General features: G+C 38.5%; 1 protein-coding gene across 1 annotated transcript in view; it reads right to left on the reverse strand.

Moving 5' to 3' along the window:
• The window catches only part of ANKRD42 (ankyrin repeat domain 42), a gene marked incomplete at its 5' end in the record, with an annotated part of 64587 nt that overhangs the window by 4922 nt on the left and 39027 nt on the right, over window positions 1-20638 (reverse strand). Inside the window, 3 exons of the mRNA XM_034667595.1 lie at window positions 2268-2409; window positions 5013-5139; window positions 19755-19930. Of these exons, the coding sequence (XP_034523486.1) occupies window positions 2268-2409; window positions 5013-5139; window positions 19755-19930 (445 nt within the window). The remainder of the gene's footprint in view (window positions 1-2267; window positions 2410-5012; window positions 5140-19754; window positions 19931-20638) is intronic.

The following is a 20638-nucleotide window of genomic DNA, read 5'->3' on the forward strand; positions in this document are numbered from 1 at the left end:
GTCGGTGACATTTGCTCTTTTACAAAAATTCCATTAACCTAAAGCAGGACTGCAAAAAACGATGGGCCCAGAGGACAGGGCCCTCAAGTCAGCTCTCCTGAAAACCTACACATTGTTGGAAGAGAGCAAAGTTTTGAGGGAGGATGTGCTGGAGAATATGGAATCAAACCCAACCTTGAAAACAGACACTTCAGAGTAAGAAAATATTTTAAACAGCTACTAAAACACAGAAGTTTTCTAGGCACACAAATCAATTTACAATGACTCAGAAGAAGGTGAGGCTTGGGTAATCTCCGAAAGATCTAGGAGCTGGACAAAACAACACACATTCCTGTCCTGGCGGTGGGGTCGGCAGAGTGCCTGCAGGGTGACGAGGCAACAATGGGGTTGGGGCTGTCCGTTGTCGTTACTGAAAGGTAAGTGTCCACCAGTCCTCTAGCTGACAGCCTGTGACTGCGCGGGCTGGCCTCTCTGTACAAAAGTCCCCCGGGGGCTAAAGGTGGTACAAGGTGAGCACCACAAAAATGACGAGAATGGTTTATTATAATTAATTACAGCTCTTGGAAAATTAAGGACTGGTGAGCTACCAAAACTCCACGAAAGCGTTTGAATTTGTACGTGCAGAGAAATACACACGTATTTGTAAATGAATTGAACACTGTAACATAAGGCATACATACCAAACTGCTCCCACTAGCCTCCTCCAGAGCCCGGGACTCGGTGTAGGAAGGAACGACTGCCCTGTTTTTAACATTTTACAAGCACGTAGAGTACTTAAATATTTTAAATGTGGTTATTAAAGAGATTAATGATAAGTTTGTGCAAAATAACAAGGAGCCAGGAAGTTTTTTTTATTAATCAGATGAGAGGTGATACAGGTCTGGAACAGAATTAACTCACCCGTGATGACTGAAGACAACATCTCCATATGGAAGGAAAATATGAAGCATACCTGAATCCCTACACCGTGTCACATGAGCTTCCCTGAGGGCCACATCATGGCCGTCTTCACTCACAGAAGAGAGTGAGGGTCACAGAATGTCCCCAGGGTGCTCTCTGCCTGTCCACTCTGAGACTAGGTGGCCCAAATACAAGCACCACTGGGGGTTTCTTGCTGCCACATTCACTCTATTCTCTATACTCAACCTGCTTTTCTGTATTCATTCTTTGTATCCGTTTCTCATGTTCATTTCTTTTCAGCTTTCTTCTACATAGTTGTCCTTTTTGTCACTCTGAATTCCAAATTCATAATTCTAGTTAAAAATTATGCAAAGAGCTAAGGCTATGGGATCAAAAACTAGGAATTGAATACTGGTCCCACCATTACTAGCTGTGTGAATTTAGACAAATCACTTAACCTCTCTGAGCCTTGGTTTCCTCACATGTTAAATGAGGGCAAATCAAATGACATGTGATAACACATGAAAGAACTCTGTAAAGTGTTACAAGTGCTGGCTTTCATTACTCTATAATCCGAACAAATCGCACTCTGGCTCCTTTCTATTCTTCAAACTTCTTTTGAGGATATGCTCACTTTGGCAGCACACATACTTAAAAACTTCTTTTGATGAGCTGAAGCTTTCTTACATGGATTCCATTCCACTTTATTCTGGCTATTTAGCATGTTAAAATATATATACTCTAGCTGTCTGAGAATTCTTATCACTCTGCTTATAAAAAAATATTTTTCCTTACATGTCTCAATAACACTTACTGTACACTTATGAATGAGGATGCTGTTCTAACCAGTACATATATGGATATATATGTATGTGTGTGTGTGTGTGTGTACATACAAAGTTTTGTATAGTTATATACATAAAGATGCAGCTATGTAGAGAGATATATTCCTTTAATTTTCACAACACTTTACAAAGTATAAATTATTATCTCCAGTTTAAAAATTAGGCAGAGAAGGTGGGGCGCCTGGGTGGCACAGCGGTTAAGCATCTGCCTTCGGCTCAGGGCGTGATCCCGGCGTTATGGGATCGAGCCCCACGTCAGGCTCCTCTGCTATGAGCCTGCTTCCTCCTCTCCCACTCCCCCTGCTTGTGTTCCCTCTCTGGCTGGCTGTCTCTATCTCTGCCGAATAAATAAATAAAATCTTTAAAAAAAAAAAATAAGGCAGAGAAGTTAAACGACTTGTCCAAACCAAAAAACGTTGTGGCCAAGAACCAAACCAAAGAGCCCCAGTCCAAAGCTTATGGTCTTAGCTACCCTTATATACTACTTCTTGAGAGAGATTAATTGTTAAGAAGGACACCAACCACAGCAAAGTCGGGGACCTGAATCTTTTCCAGCGTCTCCCTGAGGTGATCCACCTCTGCACGATACTCATCCAGCTGACCTTCTAATTTTTCTCTACGAAGCCGCTCGTACTCCAGCTGGCCCTGCAGCTCCTTGATGGTCCTGTCAAAAAAAGTTGTTCTCGATCAGTCTCCAATATCAACTAACAATTATTTTTGGCCACAGTGAAAAGCATCCATGCATTGCATTTAAGGCAAATAAAACAAAGAAAGAATCTGACAAATATGAATGGGGAATCTACTATGAGCCAGCACTGATCTAGACACCAAGGATAGAGCAGTGAACAAAACAGGCCAAATGTGCCCTCCTGGGGCTTACCTAAGCAGTGGAGGAAGAAAACAAAGAAACAAGTAAATATATGGAATGGGGAAGGTGAAAAATGCTAAGGAAGAAAAAAAATAAAGCAAGAAAGTAATATCAATGTTGTCAGGGAGGAGATTAACACTTCATACACAGTGGCCAGGGAAGAAGGCCTTACTGAGAAGGGGTCTTCTGAGCAAAGTCTTAAAGGAAATAAAAGAGCTACCCAAGTAGACATCTGGGGAAAAGCATCCCGGACAGAAGGAATAGCAAGTGTAAAGACCCTACAGCAGAAGTATGCCTGGGAAACTGGAAGAAAACCAGAAGCCAATGTGGCTGGAGTAGTTTAAAGTACAAAAGATTGGGGTGCTTGGGCGGCTCAGTCAGTTGGGCATCTGCCTTCGGCTTGGGTTGTGGTCCCAGGGTCCTGGGATCGAGCCCCGTGTAGGGCTTCCTGCTCCCTGCCCCTCTCTCTCCCTTTGCTGCTCCCCCTGCTTGTGCTCTCCCTCTCTCTGTCAAATAAATAAATAAAATCTTCAACAACAACAAAAAAAGTACAAAAGGAAGAGTAGTAAGTCGGGGAGGCAAAAGGGAGCCAGAACAAGCAGGGGCTTGGAGGTCATAGCACAGACCTAGGCTCTCACTCTGAGTGAAGTGGGAAGCAACTGGAGAGTCTGAGCAGAGAAACAGCATGATCTGACTGAGATTTGCTTTTGCTTTTGTATTTTTTTTTAATGATTGACAAATTACTATGAGTAAAATACACAAATATCAACTGAACAATTCAATGAGTTTTGATTAACGTGTAAACTCTGTAATCACCACCACTACCAAGATATAGAATATTTCCATTGCCTCAGAAATTTCCCCCATGCCCCTCCCAGGCAACCTGCATTTCTCATAGGAACCACATTCTGAATATCTATCTTGTTAGATTTCTTTTGCTTATGCTTATAAATGAAAGTGCATATTACATACTTTTGCATGCCTGGATTCTTTTCAGTCAAAGGTATGCGAGATATACTGTACCTAGGTTTTAACATGATTGCTCTGGACACTGTGTTGAGAACAGACTTTGGGGTATAGGAATTAGGGGGCAGGGACAGGAAGCTAGGAGACATATCAGGAAGACGTTAAAATAAACCCAGACAAGAGATGATGTGACTTGAACCAAGGTATTTTTCTGCCTTATTGCTGGATGGTAGGGGGAAGAGAATTCCCAAGGCAGGCTGGGTAGGATGTCAGGTTTCCAGGAGGGCGATCTAAAAGCACTCAGTAGTAGCTCTGGTATGGAAGTGTGCGGGATTAAGACCAGGAATAGGCAAGAAGAATGCCCACTGTGGAAGCCTAGAATTCAGCAAATACTAAAGGAAAATCATCCCCAGCACAGAGCAATTCACCCATGCTTTGTTGTATTGTGACTCTGATCTAAGATAACAATAAAATCAAAAAGACATCCCTCAAACTAATACTTACCCAGTTTTTCTTGGCAATTAGACCTAAAAGCAGGAGTTTGTACCTGAGGAATAAATGTCTTAAGATGTACTCAACACAAAGTGGAGCACCAGTGCTAGAGAAGTGTTAAAGCTCACTCAGAAGACAACTTCAGTCTCAGCTGACATGAAAGTATATTCTGGCCACAAAGGCTAAAGCAATCTTGAAAAAAAAAATACCTGTTCAAAATCACACCAAAGTATAACCATTTCAAAGTGAAATGTTATTAATTAGAGTTAAAAGTTCCAAATCGTAATCATCTTAGACAACAGGTTTGGAGTCCAACAGACTCAGGCTCAAATTCTCGCTCCACCTCCCACCCTTCCACTCCCCATGGATAGGAATGGTTAGAGATGGTTGGTGGAAACTCAAAGAGCTGTGGTCTCAAAAAAAAAAAAAAGTCTGGGGTGCCTGGGTGGCTCAGTCAGTTGAGTGTCTGACTCTTGATTTCAGCTCAGATCATGATCTTGGGGTCCTGGGATAGAGCTCCATGTCGGGCTCCACTCAGGGAATCTGCTTGCGATTCTCCCTGTCCCTCTGCCCATGCTATCTCTTGCTCTCTCTCTAAAATAAATAAATAAATCTTTATTATTTTTTTAAAAAGTCTTAACTCTATAGTTTCAGTTTTACAAGATGAAAAGAGTTCAGGAGATTGGTTGCACAAAAGTGTGGATGTACTTAACGCTACTGAATTAACGGTTAAGATGATATAGTTCATGTTATGTGTATTTTACCACAACTAAAAATAATCTTAACACTTTCTCCACCCAGGGGCTTAAGACAAAAACTGGACAGAACCTTACATTCTTTGCTAAGGATGGAAAAACAAGCTGTTCATCAACAAACCTTAGAGTTTTGAAGCATTTAGAAAGGTAACTAAAACAAACCATTAGAGTTTTGAGGGACATTACTTTTCAAACTCAAGCTGTTCTTTCTTCTGCTTTAGATCTTCTTCTGTTATCCCTCCCAAGTGTTTATAGTTGCTCTCAGCAATTTCCAGCATGTGTCTCAACTCAACAATTTTCTTATAAGCTCTCACTGCAAGACAAAGTTGAATACGAACCTAGTTTAGACAGACAACAGCTCATGTGCTCACAGGATGCTGGTCCTGAAATACATGCTTCTTCTAGAGCCAGTGTCTGAGTGCTCTGGGGAGGGGGTGGAAGGAAGGTGGCATGTACATAGAGGGGTAAATATCAGTAATAAAATATCAGGATAAACAAGCACTGAAAGACCTAAATGGAGGTCCTGCTTCCTGCTATTGGAGGATGTATCAAACTGCTATTGCTATTAATACTATAAACAGGAAGGTTTAAAGAAGACCCCAGTTTCTTAGGATTAATGGTGTATTACAAGACCATACATAATCTACTATATATAAGATAATTGGGAAAACTGAAATATGCTTGATTTATTTAAAATATACCAGATCTAACCCAGCCCCCCAATTTTATGATTAGTCACTTGTAATATCTATTTATGCAAGAGAACACTGAGAGAAAGAAGTACTGAGAGCTGCTTTTAGCTTTATCAAACTACCGAAACTGTGATTGTTCTATTTTTTGTGGCAGTGGCTCTTAACTTGGGGAGAATTCCCGTCCCCCAAAGGACATGTGGCAACATCTGGAGACATTTTTGCTTGTCACACTTGGGGGATGGAGGGGAACAGACTATTGGCATCTAGCGGCTTGGAATGCTACTAAAATCTTAAAATACAAAGGAGAATCCCCCTCAACAAATACACATCTGGCCCAAAATATCAATAGTACAGAAGTTGAGAAACCCTGCTTTATGGGACCAGGTTAGCAAGTCACAGCCTCTTTTCCCTAACACTTAACACTCTGATTTACCTCTCAGTAGGCTATAGAGCTGTAGGTTCCAAACTGCAGACATCAGAATCAACTGGGGTGCTCTTTAAAAATGTACATTTGTGTCCCATACCAGACCTAAAGTTCAGGTATTACTGGTACTTAGTAAAAGTCCCTCAGACAATTTTGATGGGCAGACAAGGTTTGGGAAGCACTATAACCACTAATAAGAAAATACAAACAATTTTTAAAAATGAAGTTATGGAAGAAAAGATCAAAAGAACTGTGGCTATTTAGATTATATAATAATTCTTTAATATTTGAAGGCTATGTTTTGAAAGAGCTGTTCTATATCATCATCAGAGGTAAGAGGAAGGACTAAATGAGATTAGCTCCAGGAAGAGAGATTTTAACTCAACAAAGGAGAAACTTTTCAACAGAAACAGTAAGAACTATCATGTATTTCTGGACACTATACTAAGTTCCTTATACATTTTAATTCTCACAAGAACACTGTCAGATGAAAATGGGACCCCCTGAAAAATAATGAGTATCTTGTCACTGAAGGTGACTAAGTGGATGCTGGATGACATGTGACAAGGAATGTTGAGTCAAGAGTCAAACTTCAAATGGTTATAGAGTTCAATGATGCCATAGCTTTGAATATAATTTACTAAAGAATGCTTTGAATTAAGGCTCAGTTCCAGGAATTCTGGGATGACAAGAAATCTGATCAGTCCCCTGTAGGTGTTCTGGCAAAATCTAGTGTCCCAAGAAGAAGCCATCTTGCCCTTTAGGCTTTGTTCTGGAATAAAATCAAATAGGGACAAGAAAACAGCACATGATTTCATACCTCCACCACCTGCAAACAGCCTAGCTGGGTATCTGTGAGCTTCACTGTACAGCAAGGAGGTAAGAATACATTTGCATCAAACATACCACAATAGGAAACTGTTCTAGTCATGCTCTTGGTCTTTTCTAAAACATCTTTTCAAAATCTTATGATTCACTGACAATAATCACCTTACAAACATCTCTTACTCAAATAATTTCAGAAGTAAACTGAAAGTCTGCAAGTCAACTACTCATTTTCTGAGGTCCTAAGTCCTTGCTAATTCTCAATAGAATCACAAAAAAAGTAACTTAAGCACAAACAAGGAAATAAAAAGTAGATAAATCAAACTTCAAGAAAATTAAAAACTTTTGCAAGATTCCAGTACAAGATAGCAAAGAAAGACCCTAAACTCACCTCCTCCACAGACACACTAAATCTACACCTATTTATAGAGCAGTTGCTCCTGAATAAGAATCAAGGGCTGACTGAACAGCTTCTTTTTTTTTTCTTGAATTGTAGGTTTACTTCTGTATTATCAAAGTGGGATGAATTGATTATGTGATTGTTTAGAATATAATGAAAGACTTCACACAGGATTAAATAGAAAAAGAATCATGTGGCAAACATACATTACAAATTCTCATACTTAGCAAAAAAATAAATAGTTAATCATTAATAGTATAGTGAACAGCTTCTTTGCAACAAAAGATGGGGAGACCACATAGAGAGCAGCAAGAGAGACAGAGACATGGTAACGAAGAGAATCCCCATTCCTGATGCTATGAACTACAGTGGGAAGGGACTAACTACTGAGGGACCATGAGTAGATTTGTCTGCTCAGAGGCACAGAAAAAAAGGTCAAAGTTTAAAGGGGCAACTAGAACAGTTGCCTCACAACATTTGGCACTAAAACCCAGAGGGGCTGAATTTTGTGAGTTCTAAAAACCAGAGAGACTTATAGCATGGAATTTTAAAAATCTCTGGGCTCAGTTATGGAAGAGCCTGGAGAATGATAGGAAGCTGAGTCCTCCCCTCTTAAAGAGACAGCAGGACAAACAGCCTGCGGATACATAACCCAGAAGGAGCAGTTTGAAAAATCCCAGGGGCACGTGGGAGGGACAGTTATTTACTCATGTCAGAGACAGTCCTGGAGGGGTAAGGCTCACAGGAAGACCTCTCCAGGAACAAAGAAGCTGGCAGGCACATTCTCCCTCCCTTGGCCCCTAGCATAAAAACAAGGCCACCTGTGGGAGCCTGCAGGAGCCAGCACAGGGCCAGTATTCAGTACCTAACTTGCTTACACCAAGCCCCACCCACCTGTGTATCTGTGTATCAGTGGATCTGCCCTTCTTAGTTACTTTTTGCCTCAGTCCCCTCTCCCAGAAGACCTGCAAAAATCTTGTCAACACCACATCATCCGACTGGTGAGTTTTGTGGGGACTTGATCCTCAGAGCAGCAGCAGATCTCATTTTGCAAGCAGACCTGCACTTGCCTTGTTAAAACTGAGTACCTCACCCTGGCTGGGGACCAAATGATGTCCACGACAGGCAAAGTGAACCTCTGCAGATGAATGAACGGAAGGAAAAAGCAGCCAGGACACAACAGCAGGGTGCATGCAACAAAGGAGACACCCTCTGAATTGCCAGGTACTGAGAAACAGGAGATGCTGCACTGCAAGGCACTACAGGACCCATCCTTCTTAAAGCCATTACTTTCAAGAGCAGGAAACATAGCTGACTTTCCTAATACACAAAAACAGATACAGAAAGGTAGACAAAATGAGAAGACAGAGGAATATCCCAAATGAAAAAAAAAAAAAAACAGGACAAAACCACAGCAAGAGACCTAAACAAAATGGATATAAGAAATATTCCTGATAGAGAACTTAAAGTAATGATCATAAAAATACTCACTGGACTTGAGGACAGTGGAGAACATCAGTGAGACTCTTAACAAAGAGATAGAAAACATAAAAAAGAACCAATCGGAGATGAAGAGCTCAATAAATGAAATTAAAAATACAGTAGGTGGAATAAATAGTAGACTAGAGGAAGCAGAAAAATGGATTAGTAACCTGGGGGACATAGTAATAAAAAGAAACCAAGCAGAACAGGTGAGAGAAAAAAAATAATACAAAATGAGAACAGACTTAAGGAACTCAGCGACAACATCAAGCGTAATAACATTACATTGTACAAATCACAAAAGGAGAGAGAGAGAGAAGAGGGCAGAAAATTTATTTGAAGAGATAACAGATGAAAAATTCCTGAATCTGGGGGAGGAAACAGAAACCCAGATCAGGACGCAGAGAGAGCACCCAACAAATTCAACCCAAGGAGGTCCACACCAAGACACATAGTAATTAAAATGGCAAAAACTAGTGACAAAGAGAGAATTTTAAAAGCATCAAGAGAAAAGAAGACAGTTACATACAAAGGAAGCCATAAGGCTATCAGAGGCTTTTTCAGCAGAAACTTGGCAAGCCAGAAGAGAATGGCATGATATATATATATATATATATATATATATATATAGTGCTGAAAGGAGAAAGACGGCAAGAGAGTAAAAATACCCTAAGCTTGCCTTATCCCACAAAAACAGTGGGGTAACTATCAAATCATCCATTTAAATCATCCAGAAATTAACCTGAAGACTCGCAAAACAAACTCCACAACTCAAGGCAGGGAAGAATTCACACTGAAGTAGGTAGAAAGTACAGAGATTTGCTTTAGTGGGGAAACAGATGCTGACTGCTGTGAAGGGGAGGGAGCCATGGTCACAGATAAAGGCAAAATAGAGGAGCACAAAGAGGAATGCACAAGGAGAACATTTCCCATAGTCATTGGCTTGGAATGTGAAAGGGGCTGAATTTTATGAATTCTTGCAACCAGAGGGGATTAAAGCCTGAAGTTTTAAGTGTCAGTGGGCTGGGATCTGGGAGCATCAAGAGGCATTGGGGCTGCTCTTATAAGGTAGGCAAACAACCCAGGGACAGACTACCTGTGAACAGTGATCTAAAGAACACCTGAGCACACAGTGGAGAAATTATTTGCTCTTCTTGAAGCATATACCTGAGAGGAAGCATTCACATAGATATCACTACAGGGACAAAGGAGCCATTTCCCTCCCCTGCTCCTCAGCATAAACATAGAGCCACCTGCAAGGAAGCACCACAGCAGGACACTGGCTGCTTAACTTGCTTACACTAACCCTACCTCCTTGTGTTCTGGGGCAACTGCCCTTCTCAGTCAAGCATTCCTCAGTCCCAGCATGGCAGGCCCCTCCCCTAAAAGACCAGCACAAACTCCTGCCCACACCATGTCTCTCAACCAGAGAGTTTTGCTGGACTTCAGTTCCAGTGGAGGTGGTGACAGGTCTCACTTCACAAGCAGACCAGAGCACACCTAGTTAAAACTCACTACATTCAGGCCAGGGACCAAACACTGCCCCCAGCAGGCAAGGAGAGCCTCTGCAGCCTACTGGCCTGAAGGATAGAGCAGCCAAAACACAACAGCAGATTGCACACAGCACACACCTGAGACACTTCCTGAAACACCAGGGCCTGGGCACTGCATGACCTCTTCTTCATAAGGCCATTATTTCCAGGAGCCAGAGAAATAACCGGCTTTTCTAACACAGAGAAGCAGGCAGAGACTAGACAAGATGAGAAGACAGAGGAAAATATCCAAAATCAAAGAACAAAATAAGGCCACTGCCAGAGATCTAAGTGAAACATATGTAATTAACATGCCTGAGAAATGTGTCAAAGCAATAATCATAGGGACACTCACTGGACTTGAGAAAAGAATGGAAAACATCAGTGAGACACTTACCACAAAGATAAAAGAGTTAAAAAAGAATCAATTAGAGAAGAAAAGGGCCATAAATGGGATTAGAATCACACCTGATGCAATGACAGAAGGCTGGAAGAAGCAGAGGAATAAATTGATAACCTAGCAGACAGAGTAATAGAAAGCAATGAAGCTCAACAAAAGAGAGAAAGAACAATTATGCAAAATGAGAACAGACTTAGGGACTTCAGTGACTCCATCAAATATAATAACATTCATATTAGAGGAGTCCCAGAAGAAGAGGAGAGAGAAAGGGGGGGCAGAAAATTTACTTGAAGAAATAATAACTGAAAACTTCCATAACCTGGGGAAGGAAACAGATATGCAGACCCAGGAGGCACAGAAAATCCCCATCAAACTCAACAAAAGCACCCATACCAAGACATATTGTAATTAAATTTGCAAACTATAGTGATAAAAAATCTTATAAGCAGCAAGACAAAAGAAATCAGTAACTTACAGAGGAAAACCCATATGGGTAGCAGGAGATTTTTCAACAGAAACTTTGCAAGCCAGAAGAGAGTGGCATGATATAATGACTGTTCAATGGGAAAATTCTGCATCCAAGAAAACTATATCCAGCAAGGCTATCGTTTGGAATAGAAGGAGATATAGCTTCCCAGACAAAAGCTGGTGACCAGTAAACCAGCCGTGTAAAAAATACTAAAGGCTACTCTGAGTTGAAAGGAGAAACTAAAAGTGACAGGAGTAAAAATGAGTATTTCTGTAAAAAATCAGTCCAGGAAGTCACAAAAAAAAGATATAAAATATAGTAACATATACCTAAAATGTAGGGAAGAGAGGAGAAAAGAATGGATTCAAACTTTAATGACCATCAACTTAATGTAGGCTGTTATATGCAGAAGAGTTTATATACAAACCTAATGGTAACCATATATCAAAAATCCCAATAAACAAGCAAAGAAAAAAGAAAAGAAATCCAAATATAACACTAAAGAAAATTAGCAAAAGATGAAAGAGAAAGACAAGAAAGAATCAAAGATTTCCAGAAACAACAAATCAAGTAATAAAATGGCAATAAATACATATCTATCAATAATTACTTTGTGTGTAAATGGACTAAACACTCCAATCAAAAGACAAAGGGTGTCAGAAGGGATGAAAAAATTAGACCCACCTATATGCTCCCTACAAGAAATTCATTTTAGACCTAAAGACACCAGCAGATTGAAAGTTAAGGGATGCAGAAATATTTATCATGCAAATTGTTGTCAAAGAAAATTAGAGTAGCAATACTTACATCAAAAAAACTAGACATTAAAACAAAGACAGTAACAAAAGACAAAGAAGGACACTATATAATAAGAAAGGGGACAATCCAACAAGAAGGTATAACAATTATAAATATTTAAGCAACCAACATGGGAGCATCCAAATACATAAAACAGTTAATATAAACATAAAGGAACTAACTGATAATAATACAATAATAGTAGGGGACTTTAACACCCCACATACATCAATGGGCAGATTATGTACACAGAAAATCAACAAGGAAACAATGCCTCTAAGTGACTCACTGAACCCAATGAACTTAACAGATATACTCAGAACATCACCTTCTAAAACATCACATTCGTTTTGAGGGCACATGGAATATTCTCCAGAATACATCACGTATTAGGACACAAAACAGGCCTCACAAATTCAAGAAGATCAAAGTCATATCATGCACCCTGTCTGACCACAAAGCTATGAAACTAAAAGTCGACCACAGAAAAAATCTGGAAAGACCACAAATACATGGAGGTTAAACAACATGCCGCTAAACAATGAATGGGTCAACAAGAACAACAAAGAATAAATTTAAAAATACATGGAAAGAAATGAAAATACAATGGTCCACAATTTGGGGATGCAGGAGAAGCTGTTCTGAGAAGGTAGTTTATAGTAATACAGGCCTACCTCAAGAAGCAAGAAAAATCTCAAATAAACAACCTAATCTTACACCTAAAGGAGTTAGGAAGAGAACAACAAATGATGCTTTAAGCCAGCAGAAGGAAGGAAATAATTAGAGAGGAAATAAATGTTAGAGAAATTTTAAAAAAAACCAGAACAGATCAATAAAACCAGGAGCTGGTTCTTTAAAAAAAAAATAAGAAGAAGAAAATTGATAAACCTCTAGCCAGACTCATCAAAAAGAAAAGAGAAAATACCCAAAGAAATAAAATCACAAACGAGAGAGGAGAAATAACAACCAACACCACAGAACTACAAACAATTATAAAAGAAGATTATGAAAAACTACATGCCAACAAATTGGACAACCTAGAAGAAATGGATAAATTCCAAGACACAAATAAATTACGAAAACTGAAAAAGAAATAGAAAATTTCAACAGACCAATAATCAGCAAAGAAATTGAATCAGTAATAAAAAAACTCTCAACAAACAAAAGTCTAGGGCCAGATGGCTTCCGAGGCGAATTCTACCAAACATTTAAAGAAGAGTTAATACCTATTCTTCTCAAACTATTCCAAAAAAATAGAAAAGTAACTTCCAAATTCTTTCTATGAAGACAGTATTACCTTGATACCAAAACCACATAAAGACACCACCAAAAAAAGAGAACTACAGGCCAATATCTCTGATGAACACAGATGAAGAAATCCAATAATAGCTAGCAAACTGAATCTATGTGATTTTTTCCTGGGTTGCATAGGTGGTTCAATATTGGCTAATCAATGTGATACATCACATTAATAAAAGAAAGGATAAGAACCACATAATCATTTCGATAGATGCAGAAAAAGCAACTGACAAAATATAAAATCCATTCAAGATAAAAACCCTCAACAAAGTAGGTTTAGAGGGAACATACCTCAACAGAAGAATGGCCATATATGAAAAACCCACAGCTAATATCATCCTAAATAGGAAAACTGAGAGCTTTCCCTCTAAAGTCAGAAACAAGACAGGAATGTCCACTCTCACCAATTTTATTCAACATAGTACTGAAAATCCTAGCCACAGCAATCAGAAAACAAAAAGAAATAAAAGGCATCTACACTGTAAGGAAGAAGTAAATACAACAATCCTAAATCTTTGGATTTAGCAATTCTAAGAGGGAGACTTATAGTAGAACAAGCCTACCTCAAGAAACAAGAAAAATGTCAAATAAATAATCTAACCATTTACCTAAAGGAACTAGAAAAAGAACAAACAGAGCCCAAAGTTAGTAGAAGAAAGGAAATAATAAAAATTAGTGCAGAAATAAATGAACTAGAGACTTAAAAAACAAAAAAACAAAACAAAACAACAACAACAACAACAAAAAAAACAAGAGAAAAAATCAATGAAACCAAGAGCTGGTTCTGTGAAAAGGTAAAATGGATAAACCTTTAGACAGATTCACAAAAAAAAAAAAAAAAGAGAGAGAGAGAGAGAGAGGACACAAGTAAAATCCCAAATCAAATAGAAGTAACAACCAACACCACAGAAATACAAAGGATTATAACAGAATACTACAAAAAAATTCCATGCCAACAAAGAGCCTAGAAGAAATTCACAGAAACATATAAACTTTCAAAACTGAATCAGGAAGAAATAGAAAATCTGAACATAGTCTTTCATGCTCCATGAGAGACTATGGACTCTGAGAAACAAACTGAGGGCTTCAGAGGGGAGGGGGGTGGGGGAATGGGATGGACTGGTGATGGGTAGTGAGGAGGGCACGTGTTGCATGGTGCACTGGGTGTTATACGCAACTAATGAAGCATTGAGCTTTACATCGGAAACCAGGGATGTACTGTATGGTGACTAACATAATAAAAAAACATTAAAATAAAATATAAATAAATAAATAAATAAATAAATAAATAAATAAATAAATAAAAATCTGAACAGACCATTACTAGTAATGAAACTGAATCAGTAGTCAAAAAACTCCCAACAAACAGAAGTCCAGGACCAGATGTATTCACAGGTGAATTCCACCAAATATTTAAACAAGAGTTAATACCTATTCTCTTCCAACTATTCCCAAAAATAGAGGGAAGGAAAACTTCCAAACACATTCAACAAAGTTATCAGTACCCTAATACCAAAACCAGAGACACTACAAAACAAAAACAACCACCAAAAAAGCAAAAAAAAAAACCAAAAACCCCACAGGCCCATATCTCTGATAAACATAGACCCAAAAATTCTCAAAGGAGTATTAGCAAGTCACACTGAATGACACATTAAAAGGATCATTCACCATAGTCAAGTGGAATTTATTCTGGGATGCAAGGGTGGTTCAGTATTTGCAAATCAATCAACATCCACCACATCAATAAAACAATGGATAAAAACCATAAGAACATCTCAATAAATGCAGAAAAAGCATTTGACAAAATTCAACATCTGTTCATGATTTAAAAAAAAACTCTCAATAAAATGGATTTAGAGGGAACATACCTGAATATAATAAAAGCCATATATGACAAAGCTGAAGCTCACAAAATACTCAATGGTGAAAAACTGAGAGCTTTCCCTCTAAGATTAGGAACAAGATGGAACATAAGAACTGGGAGGATCGGTAGGGGAAGAAAGGGATAAAGAAAAGGGGGGTAATCAGAGGGGGGAATGAAACATGAGAGACTATGGACTGTGAGAGGCAAACTGAGGACTTCAGAGGGGAGGGGGTGGGGGAAGGGGATAGCCTGGTGATGGGTAGTAGGGAGGGCACGTATTGCATGGTGCACTGGGTGTTATACGCAACTAATGAAGCATCAAACTTTACATCGGAATCTGGGGATGTACTGTATGGTGATTAACACAATATAATAAAATAAAATTAAAAAAAAAAAATAAAAACTCTAAATGGAAAAAAAAAAAAAAGATTAGGAACAAGATGAGAATGTCCACTCTCACCACTTTGATTCAACATAGTACCGAAGTCCTAGCCACAGCAATCAGACAATAACAAAAAACTTTAAAGACATCCAAATTGGTAAGGAAGAAGTTAAATTGTCACTATTTATAGATGCCTAAAGACTCCACCAAAAGTAATAAATGAAATCAGTAAAGTTGCACAATACAAAATTAATCCCCAGAAATCAGTTGCATTTCTATACACTAAAGTAGCAGGAAGAAAAATCAAGAAAACAATTCCATTTACAATTGCACCAAAAAGAATAAAATATCTAGGAATAAACTTAACTAAGGAGGTGAAAGACTGACACTCTGCAAACTATAAAACACTGATGAAAGAAATTGAGACAACACAAACAAATGTTAAGAAATACCTTGCTCATGGACTGGAAAAACTAATATGGTTATAATGCCCCTACTACCGAAAGCAATCCACAGATTCAATGCAATCCCTATCAAAACACCAATATTATTTTTCACATAACTAGAACAGATAATCCTAAAATTTGTGTGTTAACTCCATAAGATCCTGAGTAGTCAAAGCAATCTTGAGAAAGAACAAAGCTGGAGGTATCAGAGTCCCAGATTTCAAAATATACTACTAAGCTGTAGAAATCAAAACTGGCACAGAAATAGACAATAGAACAGAAATAGAAAGCCCAGAAATAAATCCATGTTTTTATGGTCATTAATTAATCTATAACAAAGGAGGCAAAAATATATAATAAGGAAAAAGACATTCTCTTCAATAAATGGTTCTGGGAAAACTGGACAGCTACACACAAAAGAATGAAACTGGACCACTTTCTTACACCATACACAAAAATAAATTCAAAGTATACTAAAGACCTAAATAAAACCATAAAACTCCTAGAAAGAAACATAGCACAGTAATTTCTTTGACATTGGCCTTAGCAACATATTGATGGATAGGTCTCCTAAGGCAAGGAAAACAAAAGCAAAAATAAACTATTATAACTACATCAAAATAAAACCTCTACACAGTAAAGGATACCATCACAGTAAAGGATACCATCAACGTAACAAAAAGACAACCTAGTGAATAGAAGAAGATATCTGCAAATGATAGCATCTGATAAGGAGTTAGTATCTAAAATATATATAATTCTGATTAAAAATCTAATTTCTGGGGCGCCTGGGTGGCACAGCGGTTAAGCGTCTGCCTTCAGCTCAGGGAGTGATCCCGGTGTTATGGGATCGAGCCCCACATCAGGCTCCTCCGCGCTTCTTCCTCTCCCACTCCCCCTGCTTGTGTTCCCTCTCTCGCTGGCTGTCTCTATCTCTGTCGAATAAATAAATAAAATCTTTAAAAAAAAATCTAATTTCTGATTTAAAATGGGCAGAGAACCTGAATAGAGATTTTAAAAAGAAGACAAATAATTGGCCAACAGATTTGAAAAGATGCTCAACATCAATAATCATCAAGAAAATGCAAATCAAAAACACATGAGGTATCACCTCATACAAGTCAAAATGGCTAGTATTTAAAAGACAAGAAATAACAAGTGTTGACAAGGATGTGGAGAAAAGGGAACCCTTGTGCGCTGTTGATGCAAATATAAACTGGTGCAGCCACTGTGGAAAACAGTACGGAGGTTCCTCAAAACATTAAAAATAGAAATACAGTAATTAAAAATAGAATCCAGTAATTCCACTACTGGGTATTTACCCAAAGAAAACAAAAACACTAATTAAAAGATATATGCAATAACCCTATGTTTATTGAAGCCTTATTTACAATAGCCAAGCTATGGAAGCAACTGATGTGTCCACTGATGAATGAATAAAGTAGGTATAGTATATACAGATACAATGGGACATTACTCAACCATAGAAAGGAATAAGGTCTTGCCTTTGTGATGACGTGGATGGAGCTAGAAGGTATTATGTTATGTGAAATATGTCAGACAAAGACAAATGCCATGTGATTTCACTAATTTTTGATATCTAAAAACCAAAACAAACATACAAACAAAAACAGATTCTTAAATACAGAGAACGAACTGGTGATTGCCAGGTGGGTGGATGGGTGAAATAAAGGGGATTAAGAGGTACAAATTTCCAGCTATAAAACAATTAAGTCACAGGGATGAAAAGTACAGCATAGAGAATATAATCAATAATATTGTAAGAATGTCTGATGGTGGCAGATGGTGACTACATTTACCATGGTAAGTAAGCACTGAGTAATGTATAGAATTGTTGACTCAGTATGTCATACCCCTGAAACTAATAAAACACTGTATGTTAATTATATATCAATTATAAAATGTAAAAACAGAATCTACAATGATATACCACTTCACACTCACTAGAAGAGCTTTAATCAATCAGACAAACAATAACAAGCATTGGCAAAGTGTGGAGAAACTGGAACACCTATGCATCATTGGTGGGAATGTTAAATGATGCAACCACTTTGGAAAACAGTTTGTAAGTTCCTCAGAATGTTACACATAGAGTTACCAAATGACTCAGCAATTCCAACACCTAGGTATATACCCAAGAGAAATGAAAATATATGTTCACACAAAGATATGTATATGAATGTCCACAGCAACATAATAGCCAAAATGTGAAAGCAACTCAAATGTCCATCAACTGATGAACAGATGATAAAATGTGTTATAACCATTCAAGAACACTATTCGGCAATAAAAAGGAATGATCCACATTACAGTGTGTATAAATCTTGAAAACACTGTTCTAAGTTAAAGAAGCCAGTCACAAAACACCATATATGGTATCATTCCATTCATATGCAATGTCCAGAGTGGGCAAATCTATAGAAACAGAAAATGGATCAGCAGTTGCCTAGTGATGGGGTTTGGGAGGAAGGAAGAGGAAAGTAGGGGTTATGGGGAATGATTACTAATGAATGTGGGGTTTCTTCTAGGGGTGATGGAAATGTTTAAGAATGTATTATAGTGTTGGTTGCACAAATCTGTGAATATACTAAAAAAACATTAAACTAGATACTTTTTCTGAGGTACTGCTCTAGTCCCTTAGCCTAGAACTGTGCACACAGTATATATAGGAATATGAGTTGAATGAATGGAATGCTTCTTTATTCTTTTTTGCGTATCTAAATTTTGGCCACCCCTCAGGACACCTGGGTGGCTCAGTCAGTTAAGTGTCTGCCTTTGGCTCAGGTCATGATATCAGGGTCCTAGGATTGAGCCCCTCTCTGGGCTCCCTGTTCAGTGGGGAGTCTGCTTCACCTTCTCCCTCTGCCCCTCCCCTCCACTTGTACTCTCTTTCTCTCTCACGCGAATGTGCTCTCTAATAAACAAATAAACCTAACTAATTTAATTAATTCTGGCCACCCTTCAAGGAAAAGTCCAAATTCCACTTGTGAAAAGCCACCCCTGACACCCTATCCTGAGTGAACAGTTTTTTTTTTTTTTTTTTTTTTTTTTTTTAAAGATTTTATTTATTTATTCAACAGAGAGAGAGACAGCCAGCGAGAGAGGGAACACAAGCAGGGGGAGTGGGAGAGGAAGAAGCAGGCTCACAGCAGAGGAGCCTGATGTGGGGCTCGATCCCATAACGCCGGGACCACGCCCTGAGCTGAAGGCAGACGCTTAACCGCTGTGCCACCCAGGCGCCCCGTGAGTGAACAGTTTTTTTAAACTCATGACCTAGTAGCCTAGGCCAAGAATCTAAGAGTCAACCTTGATAATTCTCATTCTCTAACCCCTCAGTTCCAAATCTATGAGCAAATCCTATCAGTTCTATCTTCTTTTTTTTTAAGTTTTTTTTTTTTTTTTTTGAGAGAGAAAGAGAAAAAGAAAACATGTAAGCGCACATGCCTGGAGCAGGGAGGGCAGAGGGAGAGACAGAATCTCAAGTACACTCACTGCTAAGCACAAAGCCAAGGTGGGACTCGACCCACAACCCTGAGATCATATGTACAACACTGTGTTTCACACAGTAGACACTCAATAGATATTTGCTATTATTATCTGTAAAAATCATTTGCCAACTAACCATGAAAATTCTTGAGATGTTTTTCTCCCTGTTTCCTATGATCCATTTAAGTAATTTACCCCCTTGGGGGACAGAGATCATGTCTTACATTCTTTATGTGCTCAAAAACCCCTAGTACAAACACTTGTACTAGTCTGGTTCCCCCCAAAAATATCAAAGTATTTTACTTCGCAGATGGTAAATGTCTTTAGAATAATTTCCAGATATGTGGCAAATACTGGCTACGGTATTTCTTAAACAATAAATCACAACAGAGTTGGCATACTTACTTCTGGCATCTGTCTTATCCGACTCACTGAGACATAAATCTTCCTTGGCATCAGTGCTTCCCTCAACACCATGCCTTAAAAAAAACTTTATATCATTTTCATCAATTTCATTCTCATCATCTATGTCATATTTCTGTAGCCCCTCTAATAGCTTTACAGCTGCTAAATGGGCAAACCTGTAGAAAAGAATCAGTAATTAATAAGATTCACAATCTTCTTCAAATTGAAACTGCAGTTTGCACTTAATTTAGCAAGTTATGCTCTCTACATTATGCCACCAACCCATTCACCAGTGAAGGAGCAAAACTGCACCTGCAGGTCAGTGACAGTTCAACATACCTCCAGCTCAAAGAGTTACTGGACACTAAGGACAAATGGGCATGTTAAAGGCTATTCCATAATTTTTTATTGGCAAAAATCCAACTGGGAGAAGAGACCCAAAATCAAAAGAATATGTGGGGTGACCCAGACAGAGCTGCTCAACTGAACAGAACACCCAGAACCACCCTACTTATTACCTATATTCACTATCTTTTTTGATGGCCTAATTTAGATTTCAGAAATAGTTCTGGTTCCAATTTTAGGGCTAAACTATACCTCTAGGCCCCTTAATTTTCATCCTTCCTCAACTCAGAAACTTGGCATGGCTTTGAAATTTAATGAAAAAATAGTGACTTTTCCATCCACATTTTCTATTTTCTTTGATCTTTCCCACATCTCTATGAAACTTCCAGTAATACACCCTTGGTTTTGGAGCTGATGTTGTGATTGCATGTAATCTGCATAGTTTTCTTGCAGTCTTACTAAATGAAATGTCTACTGTTTTCTCTTATGACATGGAGAACTACTCAAACACAAAATCTCAAATCCTATTTTTTCCACAT

Source organism: Ailuropoda melanoleuca, chromosome 8 (assembly GCF_002007445.2).
Source record: "Ailuropoda melanoleuca isolate Jingjing chromosome 8, ASM200744v2, whole genome shotgun sequence".
Taxonomy (NCBI): Eukaryota; Metazoa; Chordata; class Mammalia; order Carnivora; family Ursidae; genus Ailuropoda; species Ailuropoda melanoleuca.